Source organism: Chaetodon trifascialis, chromosome 13, assembly GCF_039877785.1.
Source record: "Chaetodon trifascialis isolate fChaTrf1 chromosome 13, fChaTrf1.hap1, whole genome shotgun sequence".
NCBI lineage: Eukaryota > Metazoa > Chordata > Actinopteri > Chaetodontiformes > Chaetodontidae > Chaetodon > Chaetodon trifascialis.
The window spans coordinates 13,587,302-13,606,543 of record NC_092068.1 but is presented as its reverse complement, the minus strand read 5'-3'; the positions used below and the strand labels follow the sequence as shown (position 1 = coordinate 13,606,543).

At 41.2% G+C, this 19,242-nt stretch overlaps 3 protein-coding genes across 5 annotated transcripts; 1 reads left to right on the top strand and 2 right to left on the bottom strand.

The window, feature by feature from the left end:
• Positions 1 to 15: 15 nt before the first annotated feature.
• LOC139341111 (glutathione S-transferase A4-like) lies at positions 16 to 1,876 on the bottom strand. Its single transcript, XM_070977454.1, has 7 exons — positions 1,807 to 1,876; positions 1,609 to 1,726; positions 1,411 to 1,462; positions 1,064 to 1,196; positions 822 to 957; positions 544 to 669; positions 16 to 373 (listed from the first exon to the last, which is right to left on the bottom strand). The coding sequence occupies exons 2-7, from the start codon at positions 1,690 to 1,692 to the stop codon at positions 236 to 238; spliced, it is 669 nt and encodes a 222-aa protein (XP_070833555.1). The 5' UTR covers positions 1,693 to 1,726; positions 1,807 to 1,876; the 3' UTR covers positions 16 to 235.
• A 1,373-nt stretch (positions 1,877 to 3,249) lies between these two features.
• Positions 3,250 to 10,015, bottom strand: LOC139341011 (serine/threonine-protein kinase ICK-like). Of its 3 annotated transcripts, XM_070977214.1 has the most exons (15): positions 9,754 to 10,015; positions 8,682 to 8,950; positions 8,469 to 8,523; positions 7,545 to 7,577; positions 6,901 to 7,022; positions 6,719 to 6,798; positions 6,496 to 6,628; positions 6,223 to 6,394; positions 5,885 to 6,052; positions 5,411 to 5,791; positions 5,109 to 5,317; positions 4,799 to 4,941; positions 4,370 to 4,486; positions 4,190 to 4,297; positions 3,250 to 4,100 (listed from the first exon to the last, which is right to left on the bottom strand). In XM_070977214.1, exons 5-15 carry the CDS (start codon positions 6,933 to 6,935, stop codon positions 3,949 to 3,951), a joined length of 1,698 nt encoding a protein of 565 aa, XP_070833315.1. In that variant the 5' UTR covers positions 6,936 to 7,022; positions 7,545 to 7,577; positions 8,469 to 8,523; positions 8,682 to 8,950; positions 9,754 to 10,015; the 3' UTR covers positions 3,250 to 3,948. The 3 variants fall into 3 exon arrangements, with proteins under 3 accessions (XP_070833315.1, XP_070833314.1, XP_070833313.1); XM_070977213.1 differs by lacking the exon at positions 7,545 to 7,577 and having other exon boundaries at positions 4,190 to 4,279; positions 9,754 to 10,003; XM_070977212.1 differs by lacking the exon at positions 7,545 to 7,577 and having other exon boundaries at positions 9,754 to 9,966.
• Positions 10,016 to 12,052: 2,037 nt separating this feature from the next.
• Positions 12,053 to 18,813, top strand: fbxo9 (F-box protein 9). Its single transcript, XM_070977211.1, has 13 exons — positions 12,053 to 12,457; positions 14,062 to 14,133; positions 14,758 to 14,889; positions 14,995 to 15,052; positions 15,578 to 15,677; positions 15,827 to 15,960; positions 16,052 to 16,166; positions 16,372 to 16,490; positions 16,900 to 16,990; positions 17,069 to 17,164; positions 17,257 to 17,350; positions 18,147 to 18,301; positions 18,386 to 18,813. Exons 1-13 carry the CDS (start codon positions 12,455 to 12,457, stop codon positions 18,492 to 18,494), a joined length of 1,278 nt encoding a protein of 425 aa, XP_070833312.1. The 5' UTR covers positions 12,053 to 12,454; the 3' UTR covers positions 18,495 to 18,813.
• The last annotated feature ends 429 nt before the right edge of the window (positions 18,814 to 19,242 follow it).

Below are 19,242 nucleotides of genomic sequence, written 5' to 3'. Positions count from 1 at the left end.
CAGCAGCTTCTCAGATGTTCCTCAAAATTAAACTATTTATTTAGTAGAAATTTCACATTAGAACATCTGTAAATTGTTATGAAAGATTACCGAGATTCATGGTTTGATTCTTTTGTGATGAATAATGCAGCATTCAACTCAACACCTACCAGCTGATATAGTTGATCTACATGCAGGAAAGGGGCTGCTTGAGGAATGAATCATTCAGACTACCGATGCAAGATCTCATCAGGTTTCATGGCAATGGTAATTTTACTTGGAACACCTCCATGACGGTCTTCACATAGTTTTCATCTGGCTGCGGCCTCCTCTTGCTGCCTGGTTGCAGGAACCGATTGATGGCGGGAATCTGGATCATCCTGCCCTGGAAAGACTGGAGGGAAACAGAAAGTCATCCTTAAACGGAGCATTCAGTGGTGGGTGTGTAGTTTTCGTACACTGATATGATTAACATACTGCAATTTCATGGGAACAAATCATCTTTTTGTTTGTTTTTCCTTTGTGTACCCAGCCTTGTGCAGTACGTCAGCTCAACATGTTTACCTTGACGTTGGAGAAGTCGGCGAGGATTCCGGGGAATAACTCCTCCAGCATCAGGGTGCATTCAAGCAGCTGCACATCTGCACAGCTGAGTCTACCTCCCACCAGGTATACGGGTCCAGTCAGCGCCTGAGAAGTTTGTCAAAGACACAATATCTTGTTTGGTTATTAGAAATACTCATACATAGTCATCAAAAAGTCACTTTCACATCCTTAAGCAAGATTAATCAGATATTAGACCGCACCATGTCATGTAATATGTACAGGAAACAGAGTGATACCTTCTCAAACACTGGAAGGTAACGCTCTTTCGCTTTACTTTCAATGGTATCCAGTTTTGCTTTTCGATCTGCGGTGAAGGGCAACATCATGATCATTTCCATGAGATCCATCAATCCCTCAGAGTACATGTTGATCCTGAGGGAAAGCCACACCATATACTATGACACATTCATCCACTGCGATCCCATGATAAGGTAGCTGCACCCATCACTCGTCACACTATTACAGAAATGGATCATACATGACTTTGTCTTTGAGATCTTTTCCATGGAGGTTGTACTTCTCTGCGATGTAATTCAGGATCGCCTTTGTCTGAATGAGCTTCATGCCGTCGATTTCCACCATGGGAACTTGTTGAAACATGAGGTCTCCATCTGTAGAAGAAAGGGAGGAGGCAGTTCATGCCGGCGCTCTCAGTGGTGAAACATTAATTCACCTTGAAGAGAATAACTTGAAGATCGTAAGACATTTGAGACTTTCACCTCCAAATCATATGTTGGGTAAAGTTACTTAAAATGCAGCAATGTGCCGTGGAAACAGTCCAGAATCACCACTTAAGCTTTAAACACCTTTTTCTCACCAACTCACCACTTAGGAGTTTTTCATACTGCTCACGAGTTCTCAGATGCACCTCATCAAACTGTGAAGGGAAATCAGAACAGAATTAATCAGAGTCCGAATTCTTTATTGATCCCTGTGAAGAAAAAGACACAGGGCGCATTCAGGAGCACTGTGGTTCCTGAAAGACATCAAAAGCTTCACATCAGCACCGCACCCTTCACTTACTTCAACTTCTGCAACTGTCAGAAGCCAGCGGATGGACTCCATTTTCCCTCTCCCGTTGAAGTAGTGCAGCACAACATTAGCCATGGCTTCAGTGTTTGGGAAAGATAAATCTCTAGAACTGAGGAAAGACAGAAGACATGTCACATATTAATGAATAGAAATTACCAAGACGGACTTGAATTCGGTGAGGTGTCACACCTGTGCGCCGTTCTGCTCGCCGTGGACAAGTCACACAAGTTTCGGCTGTTACATAACGTTGTGGCGTCGGAAAAAACAGCAATGACGGGAAATTATCCAAAGTCTGTCAGTAGTTGGTTCCGGCCAATAGAAACCTGGCTCATCAACATTTTGACCGCGAGACATCATGGGAGAAATAGTGAGCGCTCGTTCGCAGATTTTCCGGGAAGTTCCAAGTGTTGATGTTATTAACGTTTCTAAACATATCAGGCGAACTGTGAATTTCACCGCGAACAACTCGACTTTCGACCCCGTGATCGTGAATTTTTGTTTGGAAATGTAATATATATATATATATAATTTTTCATCCATTATCTATACCGCCTATCCCTTTCGGGGTTGCGGGGGGCTGGAGCCTATCCCAGCTACAATGGGCGAGAGGCGGCACACAGACAGGCCCCGCCTGGCCCGGGGATCGAACCGGCAACCTTCTTGCTGTGAGGCACGCGCACTACCTGCTGCGCCACCGTGCAGCCCATATATTATTTTATTTTTTTGCACTTTGTATAACTTTGTCGGATGTGAGGGCGATCTGGCTGCTACAGCTATCGCTCCATTGATCGCAGGTGTCTCCTTCTTTCCTCACCGTGGCTCAATGTGTGTCCCTTCCGGAGCCCCGCGCTCAGTGGAGGAGGACGAGGTCTCCCCGGCGGACGACCACCCATCGGCATACCAGCAGCTGCGCTCACCTGCTAGCACCTCCAAACAAGCTCAAGGCCCATTTGGAGGAGAAACGCAGGGCAGCACTGTTAGCGTCAGGCACATCCAAATGCGGCGCAGCAGGTGGCAGTTTGCCTTCATTTTTCCAACATATGTTGTAATACAGATATTCACATTCTCTCATCACCTGACACACTAATACTGTCAAAAACGACCCTCAGTCCTACCCTCTACTTAACTCAAGAGAGGTTCTTAAAGTTAGCAGGTAAAAACCTGGACTGCCTGACAGCTTTGTTTCAAACTAGCTTTATTTTTCTATTTTGATTCATGTACTGTGGCTGAGATGCTGTTGTGTACTATGTGTAATGCAGTAGAAAAAGGTATTGATTCAGCTGCCTTTAAAACTGAATGAATCTCACTGCTAACCCTAAACTACACACTGCCCTCTGTATGTCCTTAATCCGTCATACATATTGATAATTATTAGGTTGATGCTTTTTATCAATGATGTAAACCACTGATGTTTGTCACTTATCTTCTGTATAATGAAACTTCAACATCTTCCTTCTTTCAATCACAATATGTACCAATCCTGGCATTTCATTACAGTATGTGACCACACTGCTGATGGATTAATCTAGCATATTAATACACAGCAGCAAGCCAGCATCTACCAGATGACAGATATTCTTTTAAATAAAGGTCAGCCAATCAATGAAAAGTGCTTCATGAAGAAGTTGAACATATTGGTACCCAGTCAAACGTTTAATTATACTCAACAACTGGCAATTCAGTAATCACACTCAGTTTGGCTAAGGGGGCAGAACTTGTTAACTTGGATTATTTTACTTCCGAAACTTGAACAGATTTGTGCAGTATGCAACCACCTGCATTGTGTTAATTTTACTGAAATTAAAGCACTTCCTTGCATTTCATTAAAAACATATAAAGCACAAATAATAGTTACCTGATTGACTAGGCTACCATCATAGAACAAATACAGCAGGAACGTAAAAAAACATGACTGTACAGTGGCAAAGTAACAGATAAGCCAAAAACACAGTGAAGTTTTCAGAAACTCACAATATGCATATTATGTATACAGGTTGGTGAACAACATTCAATGATAAATCTGATACGAATCTGAGGGTGCAGGCACATCCTCTGGAGGACAATAATTATGTTACAGAAATACAAAATATAACACTGAGGAGCAAATCTGGACTCAAATTTTGGCCGGATGCATTTAGCTATCCACATACACTTTGATATTTTACAACTCACGACATCCATAATACACATAATGAAAAAAAATTATTGCTGTGTAAGATGTATGTACAGATTTGGATTATAAAACAACTAGGCCTACTCTTTGGGGGTGAAAGAGTTCTGAGGAGCACAGAGCTCTCTTGCAGGGCACACATCAGAGCTCCAGGAAGGGCACTAGCGGTGTCCGTATTTGGCAGACCAGTCTGTTCGCCCGTGGATGGTCTGTATCGGCGGGCGAGGCATCAGCCCAGGCGTGCTCTTGTTGGCAGACATCATACTGGCAGAGGTGTTCATCGGACTCCGGCCAGACTGCCACGTTGCATAATCTAAAGTAGCACCAAAATAGTAGTAAATATACAAAGAACAACCACAGATTTCTTAGCTGAATACAGAAAGCTCAAAGGTTCATCCTCACTTGATGCTGTTGATTCCACTGAAGGTCCATGATGCCCTCTGTGACCGGCAGAAACAAGGTCTTTCTTGTAAAACGACGGCATGTATCCACCTGGGATTGTGTTTGTACCTGAATTGTAAAACAAACAGTGAGAAGTTGCAAAGTTGACAGTGAAGTTAAAGATGTCCAGTTTAGGTTTACCATGAGCGCCTCTGCTCGGCAGGGTCCCTCCAAACGGGATACTACTGTTGCCCCAGAGGTGGCTTCCAGTGTAGTCTTTACTGGCATTTATCGCCACGTTCTTCTTTGTGCTAATGCCTGAAGGAGACAGTAAGAGACTGTTAGATATGAAAACACTTTCAAAGATTAGAATCATTTATCAGGGAAGGTGATAAACAACAGAAATAGCTAAAAAAAAAAAAAAAAAAAAATCTGAATCTGAATAGTGACGACCAGGTAGAAACAAAACTAAAAAGAGGCGTCTTATACCTTTATCTGTGAAAATCTCTCCACTTTTGTGCTGATGTGCATATTATTAAATGATTTGCATGAGCGTAGACAGTAAATCCTTTTCAAAGATTGCCTATGAGATGCCTATTTACTCAAGGTAAATCTCTGAGTATATATTACCAGGTAAATATCTCGACTGTCTCAAATAATGCTGTTTAGCAGAAGCAGTTCTTGATGGCTCTTGGTAGGCTGTTGTCTTGTTCAGGTTTAAAGGTGCGTCTTCCTTTGCTTTGGGGCGACTGAAATCCAGAACACTTCCAAATCTGAAAGACAGGGGTCATTCACTGAGACACAGGCGCTGTGAATTACCAGCTTATAGTCATAGTGATATATGCTCAGGCTGCAGATCTTGTGTTGTATTCATACATTATGTTGCTCCAGAGTCTTTTTGCATGTTTTGTCGGTGCATCGTTACAGATCACAGCCTCACCTGCTCAGCACATCCTCCCCCTGCCTCGACTTCTCAGCGGAGAAGTTACTTTTCCCGAGAATACTTATAGACGTCAGATCAGTTTCTTCGTAGTCGTCCCAGTCTTCACCCTTAAGATGTCCTGTGCCGTGACCCCAGCGCCGCCGCCCGCCTTTCGGCTTCAACTGATAGCTCAGTCGGTTTGCGTTTTCTGTCTCCTGTCGGGTTTGCTAAAAGAACAAATCAACATGTTATTAAGGTGCATTTGAAATTCTGGCTGTCAGCCTCCCTCTGATGGGACTCATTTTAAAGGAATTAGTCACCTTGCTCTGGAGAGTCTTGTCAACAATGTAAGGAAGGTGGCTCTGTGGCGTTCCTTCGGGCTGCTCCTGCTTCAGGATGTGCTTCGGTTGCTGCTCTCGCACCAGCTCCGAGTGCCGTTGGTACACTGCCGCCTGGGCAGCTGCGGGCACAGGGGAGGGCTGGATCTGCTGCAGGGGCCTGGAGGGGGAGCAGTGTTGGTTTGGAGGGGGAGGCTGGGAGGGGGGCACAGGCTTAAGCAGCAGGGGTTGCTGCTGCAGCGTCTGTTGTGACTGTAAAGGAGCTTGCAGCGGCACAAGGCCTGGCTGAGGTCTGCCCTGCTCCAGGATCTGCTGAGGAGTGCCCAAAGCCTGGCCCACATGGAAGTAAGAGTACCTGAGAGCCTGAGAGGATATAAAGATGTGGACAAACAACATCAGCTGTCATTCTCAGCTGTGAGGGCTGTGGAAATACCTGAAGTGTAGCTCAGACAATACCTGGGCTGAAGCTGGTCTCTTCTTGGGATCCCACTGGAGCAGGTCTGTCATCAGATGGATGGCTTCAGGACTGGCATTCGGGATTAGTGTCTTCAGACTACTGGGGACACACTGAGGCCAGCGGAAATTCATGGCACTTGCCAGCTGGTATCCCTCCGGCCAATCGTTCTAGGTGGAGAAGACACAGTCCATCTTCCACACAACGTTTACATATCATCATATTTAAAAAGAAAATCTCCTTTGTATCCTCATACTCAAACCCATTTTGACCTTAGAAAATATTTTTTTATCAGTTAAATTGCAATGTGTGAGCCTTTTTGGTTCTATTTTCACTTTACCTTCTTTGGGGTACCCAAGACTTGGCAAATCTTGAATATGGTGTCTACTTCACTGGAGCCAGGGAAAAGAGGCCTGAGGGTGTAAAGCTCTGCCATGATGCAGCCAACAGCCCATTGGTCTATGGGTGAACTGTAGGATGTGGATCTGAGGAGCACCTCTGGGGCTCTGTACCTGGTCCAAAGAGAGAGGGTGCTGGAACTTGAGTGCGCTGAACCATTAAGCGCATTTTAATTCAAGTAAAAGTGCTTTATATCTTATCTATATTTACTCACCATCTTGTGGAGACATAGTCTGTGTACGGTGGTCGAGATCTGATTTCTCGGGCAAGTCCAAAGTCAGCTATTTTCACCAGCTCTGGGCCCATGCACAGAAGATTCTCTGGTTTCATGTCCCTGTGAAAAAACCCTAACAGAGACACATTGGATGACCGTCTTGAGTCAAATGGTACAAAATGTTAGTCGTGCCACACTGAATTTAACTCCCTACTGTCGTTACCATGTTTATGAATGAATGCGAGCCCCTGTAGTATCTGAAACATGATATTTCTGACAGCTGACTCAGGAAACAACCGAGTCCTGCGGGAAGGAACAAACAGAAAACACAAACAGTGAAGGAACTAAGCATTTACCAAATATATTTTCAAAAGCAGAAATAGTTAGGCAACACATAATACGCACCTGTCTTTCATCAGCTGATATAAATTTTCCTTCATGTACTCAAATATAAAGTACAAGTGATCATTTTCTCGAATGACCTCTTTAAGTTTGATCACGTTAGCATGGTTGAGTTTCTTTAAGGACTGAAAGAAAAAAGAAACAGATTCATGTAAGAATATGTGGAATGCATAAACAAAATAAAAGTCCAAATAAATAGTGAATCTAACCATGCCGGACAATACACACAGGTCACTGCAGCACATTCAAAAGCACGTCCTACAGCTAGAAAACAAAACCTCTCTTGTTAAAACATGGCTAGTGTACAATGTAGTCTGGGGGGGGAATGCTGCAAAAGGGGGGATTTATCTTAAAATTACAAGGGAAAATAAATACAGAATAACAGAAAGCAGGATGGAGAAATATACGCTTTTCCCATGCACTGGGATGGTTTCACCATGCTAAATTTTAGTAAGGGGGAAAAGCTGTAATGGTATTCTGAGGCTGTATGGTGTGACATGCTGTAATTCTCAGCTAACCAGCAGGACTCTACAGGACCAGCGTGTTCTACACATGTTTTGCTGCATTAAGGTCAAGCTCTAGGAAAGGGGGGTGCATAGGCTGGGGATGGGAACCAGAGCTCAAAACCAACAGCACACAAGAATCACCTTCTACTCTTAGAGCTGGTGTGTGACTTTGAGCTGTGAGGAAATTTAGACAGTCACATACTGAATCGATGTGAAAACAAAGAACAGAAAGTTTTGAGACAGCTGGACTAAAACATGGTCATCACATCATCATGACTGCATTACAAACAAATCAACATGTTATCGTGAATTCCATGTAACTCCTGCACAAAAAAATCAACCCAAAAAGAGTGACAGCATGACACCCAAACACTGTTTATTTGGTTGCTACGTCAAAACGGGTGACAGCATGTGTAACACTGAGCAGCAGGTGGCATTCAAGAGACATGTCAGTACTATCTTATATCAGCTTTAAATACTGCTTTTCAGGCAACATTTCCAAACCTGTAAAGCTGAATGTTTCTGGGTGTGAAAGGAACACCAGCATTAATGTTATCATGGCTAATGTTAGCCAGGTCAGCAGATAGGCTATTTTTGAAACCACAAGCATGACAAGGGTCACATGACTACCAGAAATAGCCAAGCTAGCACTTGTGCTAAGACTACTGCTAGCCATCATTTTGCTTGTAACAGTTTTACAGTCCGAACAGCTGAGTGCCAGTGACCTGACAGTCAGTCAGTCAGTCAGTCAATGTCTCTTCCTGTGGCAGACATGATATAGTGATGACTACCTAAATTCAGCACTTAGCGGTTACATAATTGTTCCATCCACAACATTGTTTTTAAGATTAGATGTGCTATTTTACACTCATGGGGCCTGAAAACATCTATTTGATCAGTAAAAATGGAACGTCCACTACCTCTAAGTTCCAAAATGTTCTCCATCAAATCACAGAAAAGAAAAGAGCATCTCCTTTGAGTTGATTTTGGGTTGATTTTTTTAACAACTGTGCCGTGCTGTTCAAACGTGTGACTCTGTTAAACACACAGGAAAGATGAACTCACCTTGACTTCACGGAGGTTCATGCATTCTTCCCAGGAGTAGAATTTTCTTTTCATTCTGAAAAATATTTTTCTAGTTGAGCCACTTCTTTCCAATTAAGCAACTAATTTGTTGGAAATAACACAAAAATAATTGCAGAACATTGGCTGTAAATAATAAAAAAAAAAAATCTACTGCAGATTGCAGTGAAAAGCACCCAATTTCCAAATACTCACTTCTTTATGGCGACCAGCTCCCCTGACTCCAGACTGCGGCCGAGGATAACTGAGCCGTAGGTGCCATCCCCGAGCTGTCTGATGGTGGTGTATCTATTCATTATGCTTGTCCTTCCATAGCATCATCTGGGGGCAGATAATAGTTGGGTGGAAAACAGAGATGGATTTGCCTCCGGCTGCTGAATGCAACCAGATTTTCCTGTGACAACAGCAGAAGACCACGGGCAGAGCTGGAGGACTCATGGTGTCATGGACTTGCCTCCTGCTAGCTGAGAAAGTGAGGAACGGACAACAAAACATGATGTTAATATGCAGCTGTTTGAATCACAAAGCATGTTGCCCCTAATAAACCAAATATGAGCATTTCTCTGCTGAGGAGGGAAAGTTAATGTGAGTCTAACGTGTGCAGACGAGAGGAGTTTGTGACATCACCAACTAGTTTTACCAAACGGTAAGGAGGCATTCAAAAAAACACAGAAATTATACATCCCTGGACTAACTTGTGAAATACTGTGTACAGTTTAAGTGTATGACACCTTCACAGACATCATGGATGAGTATGCCGAAGTGACCATCACCACCCAGTTTACCGACGTTAAAGGTAAATAAACGTTAAACATCGATCGTGTTTATTTACTCGCATTAGCTGGACAGCTAACAGAGCTACGTTACCATTTCCATGTTTTGTTTTTATCATCCTGTTTAGTTCCTAACGCATTAATTAGTTAATTAATTAATTTGTGCAGAATAAAAGCTCACGTAACGATAGTTTAAGACTAAAACAATCATTACTGGGATATAACTCACACTGAAGTTATTTCCAGCTGATGGGGCTTAATACTATAACTTGACGTGCGCGTTTTGATTGAATTTTAACGGGTGCCTTGTGCAGTTAGCTTAATGGTGGCAAATGTGGCACAATTAACGCTAGCTAAATTGTGTCGCGGTGGTGATAGTGCTGGTGGCCCAGCTGCTGACAAACCATCACAGCGCTACAGAGGAAAAAAAAAACTGGCCTGCTTGTATGGTCCCCTAACTTCAAATAAAACTAGAAGCAGCAGGCAACACTCACCCTCCTCGCGTCAAACCGACAGCAACACATAGCCGAACACTCGTACTGTAGTCGATGTTCAACAAATGGCTTAGCGGAACCACCCGCTGGCTGACACCGTCAGGAGACAGACAACCGACAGATAACCGCATCCAGCGCGTCCAGATCACAACGTAAATATAATTTCATCCAGGCCCTTTCGTCGGAGAGCTCATCATAATCTCGCGTTGCTGTAAAAACAGCTCATTGCAACAAATCACAGCTCGCCTCCGTCGACAAAGATACAAAACGAGACGGAATAAGTCACTACATCCAAATGTCGATGGATGACTGATGACTATCTATCTATCTATCTATCTATCTATCTATCTATCTATCTATCTATCTATCTATCTATCTATCTATCTATCTATCTATCTATCTATCTATCTATCTATGGCTGTCCCTTCTTTTAGTCCACATTTTGCCTGTATTCAGACGCAAAGCAAAAGCGGAAGTTAGGTAGTATGAGTTCTCTTGTATAGCATTCTTCTTCTCTGGTCAATTCTCCCTACAGTAAAGCAGACAGGGTTCAGACACTATAGAAACGAGAAATAATTCCTGCATTGCATATTTTGCTAAGGTTAAACAAAACAAATAGTAAAATTTTGTTCAGTAAAATTTTCTAAACAAGCCAAAGTAAAATGTAGATGCAATCTTAACATGTAGATGAAATTATGGATTATTGTACAAGCAATACAAGCAAAACCCCTTGAATATGGCAAAAATGTGTTTTCTGACAAAAACTAGGCTATACTTTTTCTGATTTCAATTGATCTTTTGGAGATACAGATGTCTTAGTCTGCAAAATACCCCATACACTGACTGAACAAATTTAAGATAAAAATAGAGAAAAAAGGCAATTTCCCTCGAAATTTGGTGGTGTAAATATTCAACCCCACAAAATGGATGTACCAGTACATAAAAACTTGTACAGATACACTTTGCTCTATCTTCACCACACACTTTGAATAGGCAAGTATTCAGATTAATACATAAAAGCAGAATACTCCATTACAAATGAAACAACAAAAAAGCAAATGAAAATCCTGCTTTGATGGCTTAAAATGAAAATAATAATAATAATAATAATGATAATAATAAAATAAAAAAGAAAGTTGTAATATGAGCAGTGAAAGGAAAAGTTAGTTCCTTTCAGAGTCTTTTTATTTTGGAATTTATAATAATAGTTCATTATTGCTAATGTATTACAGTGTAAGAAAAAAAAAAGTGTACAGGACACAGAATAGAAAAACAACTATGTGTATATATGTATATGTGTACATTTGCACAGCTTCTAACAATACTAAATGCCATAAAAATCCCACCGCCATAAAAAGTACTATTGCTAATATTCTTACACACACACACACACACACACACACACACACACACACACACTATACACTCTCTTCTGGGAAACAGGTGTGTCTTCGTTTAGACATTTTGAGGCAAAGTACCTCGCTAAACAAGCTGCTTGCACTGACTACACAAGTTTTACCAGGCCTACTGGTGAAGTTTAAGATGATTAGCCAGTAGTTTTGTGGGGATGGGCAGGCAGGACAGTTCCTCTGAGATGTATGATAATAATCATACCAACAACTTATGAAGCTGAGTAGAAAGGCACATTTCACGCCCAACAGATAGAGGAGCTGCGAAGGTAGGCCTGTTATTTCATTCTTCTTCGTATATGATTGTAAATAGAATACATTTTGCCTTTGGATCATTGACTGGTCTAAACGAGACATTTGAAAATATCGTCTTAAGTTCTGGGAAATTTTAATAGTCATTTTACACTTTTTTTTTTTTTTGTGGACCAAACAACTGATTAACAGTTGCAAGATTCATAAGTCGTGAACATTGTCAGTAGTTGCAGCCCTACATTTTAGACTACTACTGTAATACTTATGGAGTTATCATAATAACTCCAAATACTTACAACTAGAACCTTCAGCTAGCTTACGTGGCTAACATCGCCTGCCTTTCTTTAGCTGCAGCTAACACAGCTGCTAAGGACCCCAGGAAGAATAGCTGGTTGTCCAAGCTAATGGGGATCCTAATAAAACCTTGAAACCTTAACACAGCTAGCTTGGTCCCTTACAGCTGCTCTGCCGAAGGTGTGTCTGCAGGTATTAGCAAACCTGGACATGTCTCACTTGTGAGGGTTAAAGGTTAGCATGAGAATGAGGCTTATCCAGATATTCTTTAGGAAACACTAGAGGAAGGGGTTAATAATTTGCATAATTAGCAGCATTTATTTATACATTTTGAAACTGCACCAGTCCCCCTACCGAGGCTTGCGTATGTTATTGCTGGTGTGTGCGTGTAGTGTCAGTGCTGCATGGTCCTGGTTGGCTGAAGCTGAAAGTCATCAAGCAACTGGAGGCAGCCAAGTTTTGCCATTTATTTATGTATTTATTAATGTGATAATATAGTTGGAGTAGCTCGCAGACACAAAGAGAGCTCAAAAAGCAAGGCCCCTCTCTCTCCACGTCGGTTTCCAACCTCCCTGCACTCCCTCACTTCCGGTGTCACTGTCGCTCCGGGCTACTCAGCGAAATGGCTGCGTTCCTGCGAGCTCGTAAATATGTGCGTTGTGTTGTCCGTTTCTCCGACCGTGAACTGTAAACGCTAGTGTTGGCCGCTTGTGAATTCAAAAAGGAGACCTACTTGCCGAGCCGTCATGGTGGGTCACTGTGGTTTTTACCAGTTATTCCGAGAGCAAGGTGTTAGCTAGCCAGCAAACGTTAGCTAGCTAACGCAGCTAACGTTAGCTAGCTAACGCAGCTAACGTTACCTGCCTTCCTTTACCTGTAGCTAACAGAGCTAGCTAGGTCAGCTACTGCTGCTCTGCTCGACGTGTTTCTTCAGGTGTTGACTCGTTACCAAACGATAAAATGTTTCATGTCTGACCCGAATTTAGTGACAAGACATTTATATTAGCGACATGCTCGCGTAAGTTTGTAAGTTATATTGAGGCAACGTTAGCACGAGGCTACTTAATGTTTTTACATGGCTGCAAAGCATTCGTAGTCACCAGTATCGAGTTTCTGAATTAATTAGGTTTAAACTTCGGTCACATTTATTGAACGAGTTTCCGAGTTCCAGGTGTATTTGAATTCACTGACATCACATTTGGACCTATACATCGTGCAAGAGGATGAGTTGCAAGTAAACACTATGCTACATGTAAGATCTTAGCGCGTGGCCAAAGTAGCAGAAAGTTGGACCAGTGTTTGTCTCCCTATAATTGGGTTTCCCGATGAATGAGTCGAATTTCAGGCTGCCTAGATTCAAGGCAGCCGCATGGGCATTTCATGGTAAACTGATCTCTGCAGTTGAAGGAGTGGTGTCATTATAGCTCGACCATAAGAAGATACAGCCAAACTTCACGTCCACTGCAGGGGTCTCCTCTACGGCTGCAACTGATGATGAGTTTTCTTACTCACACTGGATAAATTCATTTCTAATTTCCCCTGTTACATTTTACAAAATAGTACAAAAAAAAAAAAAATGCCCATGACGATTCCCCAGACCCCAGAGAGGTGTCTTTTAATTCCTTGTTTTGTCTGACCAACAGTCCAGACACCAAAGATGTTGAAACTTTGTTATGTAAAAATCAGATGACAATATAATGGCCAGAGTAATATGTTGAAACATAAACATCTTAATACACTGTCCTTACATTTGTTTTTGTTTTTTAATAGAGTTGACCAAGACACAGATGAGCGGGACATTTTTCAGTTGTAAAATCCACTTATCAGAGCTCTCTGGTGGACAAACTGTTACATTACAAACTATGTAATGGGAACACGGTTTCTAAATTGGGTCAAACCTAGTTTGGCATTTGTCAACTGCAATTTCTTGTGACTTATCGACTGACTTTTAAACCAAATACAATATATCTGCAAAAACCTGGAGAATGTGTTGATACTGCTCTATTTGTAAGTATATATTACAAGTATAACAGAAAAGCAGCACATTTGTGAAGCTGGAAATATTTTGTAATTTAGTTTAATGAATGATAAAAATGATACAGAATAGCTGATACCGTTTTGTGTGTTTATACTTTTTAGAAAAAAATAAAATAAACCACCCACAAAAGCAAATAAAGACATTACAGTTACTACTTATCTAAGTAAAACAGAAGAAAACAATGACAAAAAGACAATACCCATAATTTCTGCACAAGGTACAGCTGTAATTTTTAAAATCTGAACATTTAACACTACTACACTACTACACGACAGCTCTGGTGATTAATTTAGTTAATACTTTATGCTTGTATAGGCTGAAGAAAACAATGATATCGGAGGTACAATAGAGGATGAAGATGAAGGTTCAGATGACCCAAATCTTCAGGTAAGACATCATGAGTAATAATTTCTATTCTGATTTCAAAATTTTTGACTGCATCAATGAAAACTGCATCTGTCTCTAAACCCATCAAGGTGTGAAGGCAATATTTCTTTGCTGTGTTTTGCTGTTTTATATTCGACTCTGCCTGTTCTTGCTGCTTATTTCTTTTGCTCTGCAAAACTGTTAGGAGTGTGCTGCCTTAAAAGAGCATGTGTGCTCACCTAACCTACCCTGTACAAATAAATGAAGGCTAAATAAATATTTGAGTCATTCGCCAATGATCATATGAATAAACCAGAAATAGACCCACTGGTTACTTCTGTAGTCCCCCCAGGAACTACTGAGGAAAAAGCTTTGTCATGTTATTTAAGCTAAAAAAAAAAGCTCATATGTTAAAATCAAAAAAATCTTAGGCTGCCAAGAGTTAGGTATTTTGTTATTGTTATTGGTAAAAGGTACAATAAAGAAAAATGTCACTTTTCTTTATTTCACTAGCCCTCCAGTTTGACGTAATCTATTTTACATGTTTCCAATGCACAGACGGTTCTTGTTAAACCCTGCTGTTACAGTATGACTATGAACAAAGACGCTTTTCTGACACATAGAAGCTTCTTAATTGAATTGCAGGTGCAGCTCAGTGTGTTCAGAGCTAAGTGGATGTCCGAACTCAAACTGAGCTCTGGAGCAAGTGGAATGAGTGACCGACAGCTGCAAACTAAGGGTCTGAAGAAGACACAAGAAATTGTTCGGGAGGAAAAAGTAAGTTGTGATATTTCTCCGTGTTGAGGACTTGCATGTACTGAAGAGTGCTGTCACTCAAATTTACAGCACTGATGATGACTAATGTGAGTCATCTTCCCTCAGGCCACAGAGCTGTTCTTGAGAGCTGTCCAGGAAGAACAGAGTGGAGCTGTCTATGAGGGTACGTATGATGGATTTATGGTGATTAAAATCACCAGTGAAAGGAGGCTAACGACAAAAAAATAGTAGAATTGCTGTATTTAATTCACAGAATAGGCTTGTTGGAAAATATATCAGATTTAAAAAAATAATTATTCATGTCTAACCATCAATCGTTATCTTAAATCAAACATTACTGTTTTCAGCAGTTCACATGTCTTGATCATTGCCATTGACAGTCACTGAACATGAAGCAAACGCAGGTGATGACATGAATCACTTGAGTTTTATCCGTCCATCCATCACCATAATCTATGACCACTTATCCTTTGGAGGGTTATGGGGGGCTGGAGCAGATCCCAGCTGATGTTGGGTGAGCTGCAGGGTGCACACTGGGCAGATCTCCAGTTCATCACAGGGCTGATGTACAGAGACAAATGACCATTCATGCTCACATTCACCTACGGCCAAATAAGAGTCACAAATTAACTATTTTAACAGCAGTTTATTTTCTTGTTAATGTATAAGTTGACCTCTTTACTTGCAGCTATCAAGTTCTATCGCATGGCTATGCAGCTTGATCCTGACATTGAGTTTAAAATCAACTACAGCCGTCCTCCAGATGCAGACAGAGGTGGAGGAAACTAGTAAGCTGCTATTTATTTTTCTGTATTAGATTGATTAATTAAATCTAAGTCTGCAGTGTTTCAACATGTTTTTTTTCTGATTCTGTTCTGATCTCTTAAAACCAGTGTTGTGCAAGTGAGTAACTGAGCATTTCGTGTTTATTTTGCAGCATGGAGGACAATGATGTTGGCAGTGAGATTGAGGAGGATCTACTTGCCTACTTTGAGCAGGAGCTCACTCTGGAAAGCTCCTTTCCAAAGATCTGCACTCCTGAGTTGGACGTGACTCAGGTGCACATTTCAGGTAAAAATCATTTGATGAGAACATAACTAAGGTCCACAGTCATTCTTGTATTTCTTAAAAATAATTTGTTTTGTGTTTTATTTGACTGCAGCCTTGCCACGGGAAATCCTGATGTACATATTTCGTTGGGTTGTGTCAAGTGATCTGGACATGCGAGCCCTGGAGCAGCTCTCTTTAGTTTGCCGTGGGTTTTACATTTGTGCAAGGTCAGCCCCTCTGTCATAACATATCAGATGTGCGACAGCTTGTTTGTGAACAGCTTGCGTTTCTCGGCTTTTGCCTCTTAAAATTGCTGATTTCAAATCAGACAGTTGGAGCTCTCACGTTGTTGCTGCACAGTAAATAATGTAATTAATAGCTCGTTCTGTGTGCATGGTTGTCAATTTGTTTTCAATTTTCATTTCTGTCCAGAGACCCTGAGATTTGGCATTTAGCCTGTGTAAGAGTGTGGGGTCGGAACTGCACAAAGGTTGTACCCTTCAAATCCTGGAGAGAGATGTTTCTGCGAAGGCCACGCGTCCGTTTCGATGGTAAATAAGTTTTTTAATGTACAAATGTGCGAGCTCTTTCATAGTGAATGAGACCAGTACTGATATCTGTCAGAATGTAACAGATCTGGACCAATCAGAAATCGAGCGGCAAAATATTTTCAGTGCTTTTGAGACATAGCTGCTCTTAACATGGAGCACACTGTGGCCCCCTGCCATGGGAGAAGTATTGTTTTAATCAGCCACAGTAGAAATCTGATGATGTGCCAGATTGTAAAAAATGATACCACTGTGCTTATGCTTGATTTCAATACATGACAAGATAAGACATCAGCTGGACCAACCTGTGCTGCCAGTATGCTGGTGAATCAGTTTTCCGTTATTACTGTACTGCACATCCAGTGAAGATGATTTACTGATGCAGAATTTTCCATTGATATTATTTTCACAGGTGTCTATATCAGCAAGACATCCTACATTCGTCAAGGAGAGGAATCGCTGGATGGATTTTACAGAGCTTGGCACCACGTTGAGTACTACAGGTAGATGTTTGCCTTTAATCTTTGTTTGATTGTGGGTTGTGTACATATCACAGCTAAGTGCTGACTTCTTTATCACAGGTACCTCCGGTTCTTCCCTGACGGCCACGTCATCATGCTCACCACCCCTGAAGACCCTCTGGCCATTGTCCCTCGCTTGCGTACTTGGAACACCAGGTACGCCTTCTGTTTTCTCAGCTACAACAAACATTGCAACATCAAAAAATAATTTCCTTTTCCTGATTGTTTAATTTTGTTTGATCCTGCAGACTGGACTCTGCCCTGATCGGCCATTTCCGTCTCTCACAGGAGACAGACAATCAAACCAAAGTCTTCGCTGTTGTCTGCAAGAAAAAGGAAGAGGTGAGAATACGTTTCTGTAAAGCATCACAGATGGGTTTGTCTTATTGGTTCACTCAAAAGAAGTGTAAGGTCACATCTAAACAATACCTCCAGAAAAAACAGATTAAAAGTAATAAATGCTAAAAAATATATATATTTACTACAGTTTATAATCTCACACTCAGAATTTTGACTTAATTTCAATGTGGTAAATCAAAATTGTGAGTGTGGCTGTTTTTAGTGTTTTGTTTTTCTTTTCATGGCAGATATGAGCCACCATACTTATACTTAAAGTACAGATGAAAGCAGCTGTTACATGCTTGGTACCTGTGTTTGATTAGTCAGACAGCATAATTACACATGACCTTCTCACTGCTGTTTAATGTCATGTTAAAATGTATTGTCACACCTGTGAGTCTCGTTGTCCCGTCACCACACTGTTGGATCCTTTTACTTAATAACTCCGGCTCCTCTGAGCTTTTATGTTAATAATCAAACTGAGCTCGTGTTCATGTGTAGTATCATTATACTTTTGCACTGTAAATATGGTGTCAACACATACAGTATACGTTGTGTCGTGTTTTTCAGGTTAATGTAAAAGGTTTTGTGAGACAACTAACTTTCAAAGAATCATTTATTTATTTACTTATTTTTATTGTTTCACCTAACATTCTTTGGGGGGTGATAACAGAAGAATCAACCCTTTCACTCGTGCCATAGTGACGTATGAATCCTCACCTGCACTTTTCCAAGAATCAGTAAAACTCAGAGTAGTCAGTTTCCAGCTCAGCTTATGCACTTTGTTATTTTTGAACAGAAAGTGGCCGAGTTTCAGAGGAGCCGGTTCTGCAGGCGGAACCCACCTCCGGAGGCTGAACACAGCTTCCATGTGGGACTGCAGCTGACCTCTGGGGGGCGTCAGAGTTTCAGTAAGCTGGTGTGGATCCATCACTCCTGCCACATCACTTACAAGTAAGAGACACGAGCACAGATAGAAGTGGAAAAGAGACATGAATTCCCTGTTTGTTTCAAATGTAATGTTAATTATGTTTTTAGGCTGACTGGGGAAACGGTTGTCACATCGTTTGACCTGGACAGGATGTATACACCCTTCCTCTTTGCACGTGTGAAGAGTTACACTGCTTTGTCTGAGCAGCCTCTTTAATCCGCCTGGAGACCTGCACACATGAAACATCGCACGGCAAAAGTTCCTTCACCATTATAACAAAATGCATTCTCCTGAGCCTGTTTAATTTGTTCTGCAGCTGGGTTATGGTGAACCCTTGTGTTTCCTACATGCGAGCATGTCACGTTTCAGGTTTACATAATAGAGTACTACTTATTTTCTGATTTCAGAAATTACGGTAATGTGCTGAGAGCTAAAATAATTAGCAACCTTTCCCACCTGTTCAAAGCAATGAATGTCCATGCTGTTTTTGTTTATTGTTGCACTTTCTCCCTTAAATAAACAGTGGTGGATAGAATGTGTGCATATAGTTTGAGTTATTTGCTTGTCTGCAGGGCAGTGATGTGTAACTAGGTGGGTTATTTTTACTAGATTTAAGGTCTTAAGTATGTACTGTTCACTCATGGCTAGGAGAAATGGTACATCACAGTAAAATTATAGATCTCCTATGAAACAACCTCAGTGAAAAGACATTGCAGATTTGATTTCAGACTTCTACATCGTTTGCCTTGCCGAGGACACACGGGGGTATAATCCACGTATTACGTTTTCTGGGAACCAGGCACAGACAGATAAACAGGATTTGAGGATAAAAATAAATAATTAATGTGAAAGTTGTATTGGATTACACTAAAATGATTTGTGGCTTGTTGACTTTACCAAGTAGGTCTTTCAGAGCATTACTAAAGGAACTACAGTCTTGAAAATACACTATTAGGTGAATAAA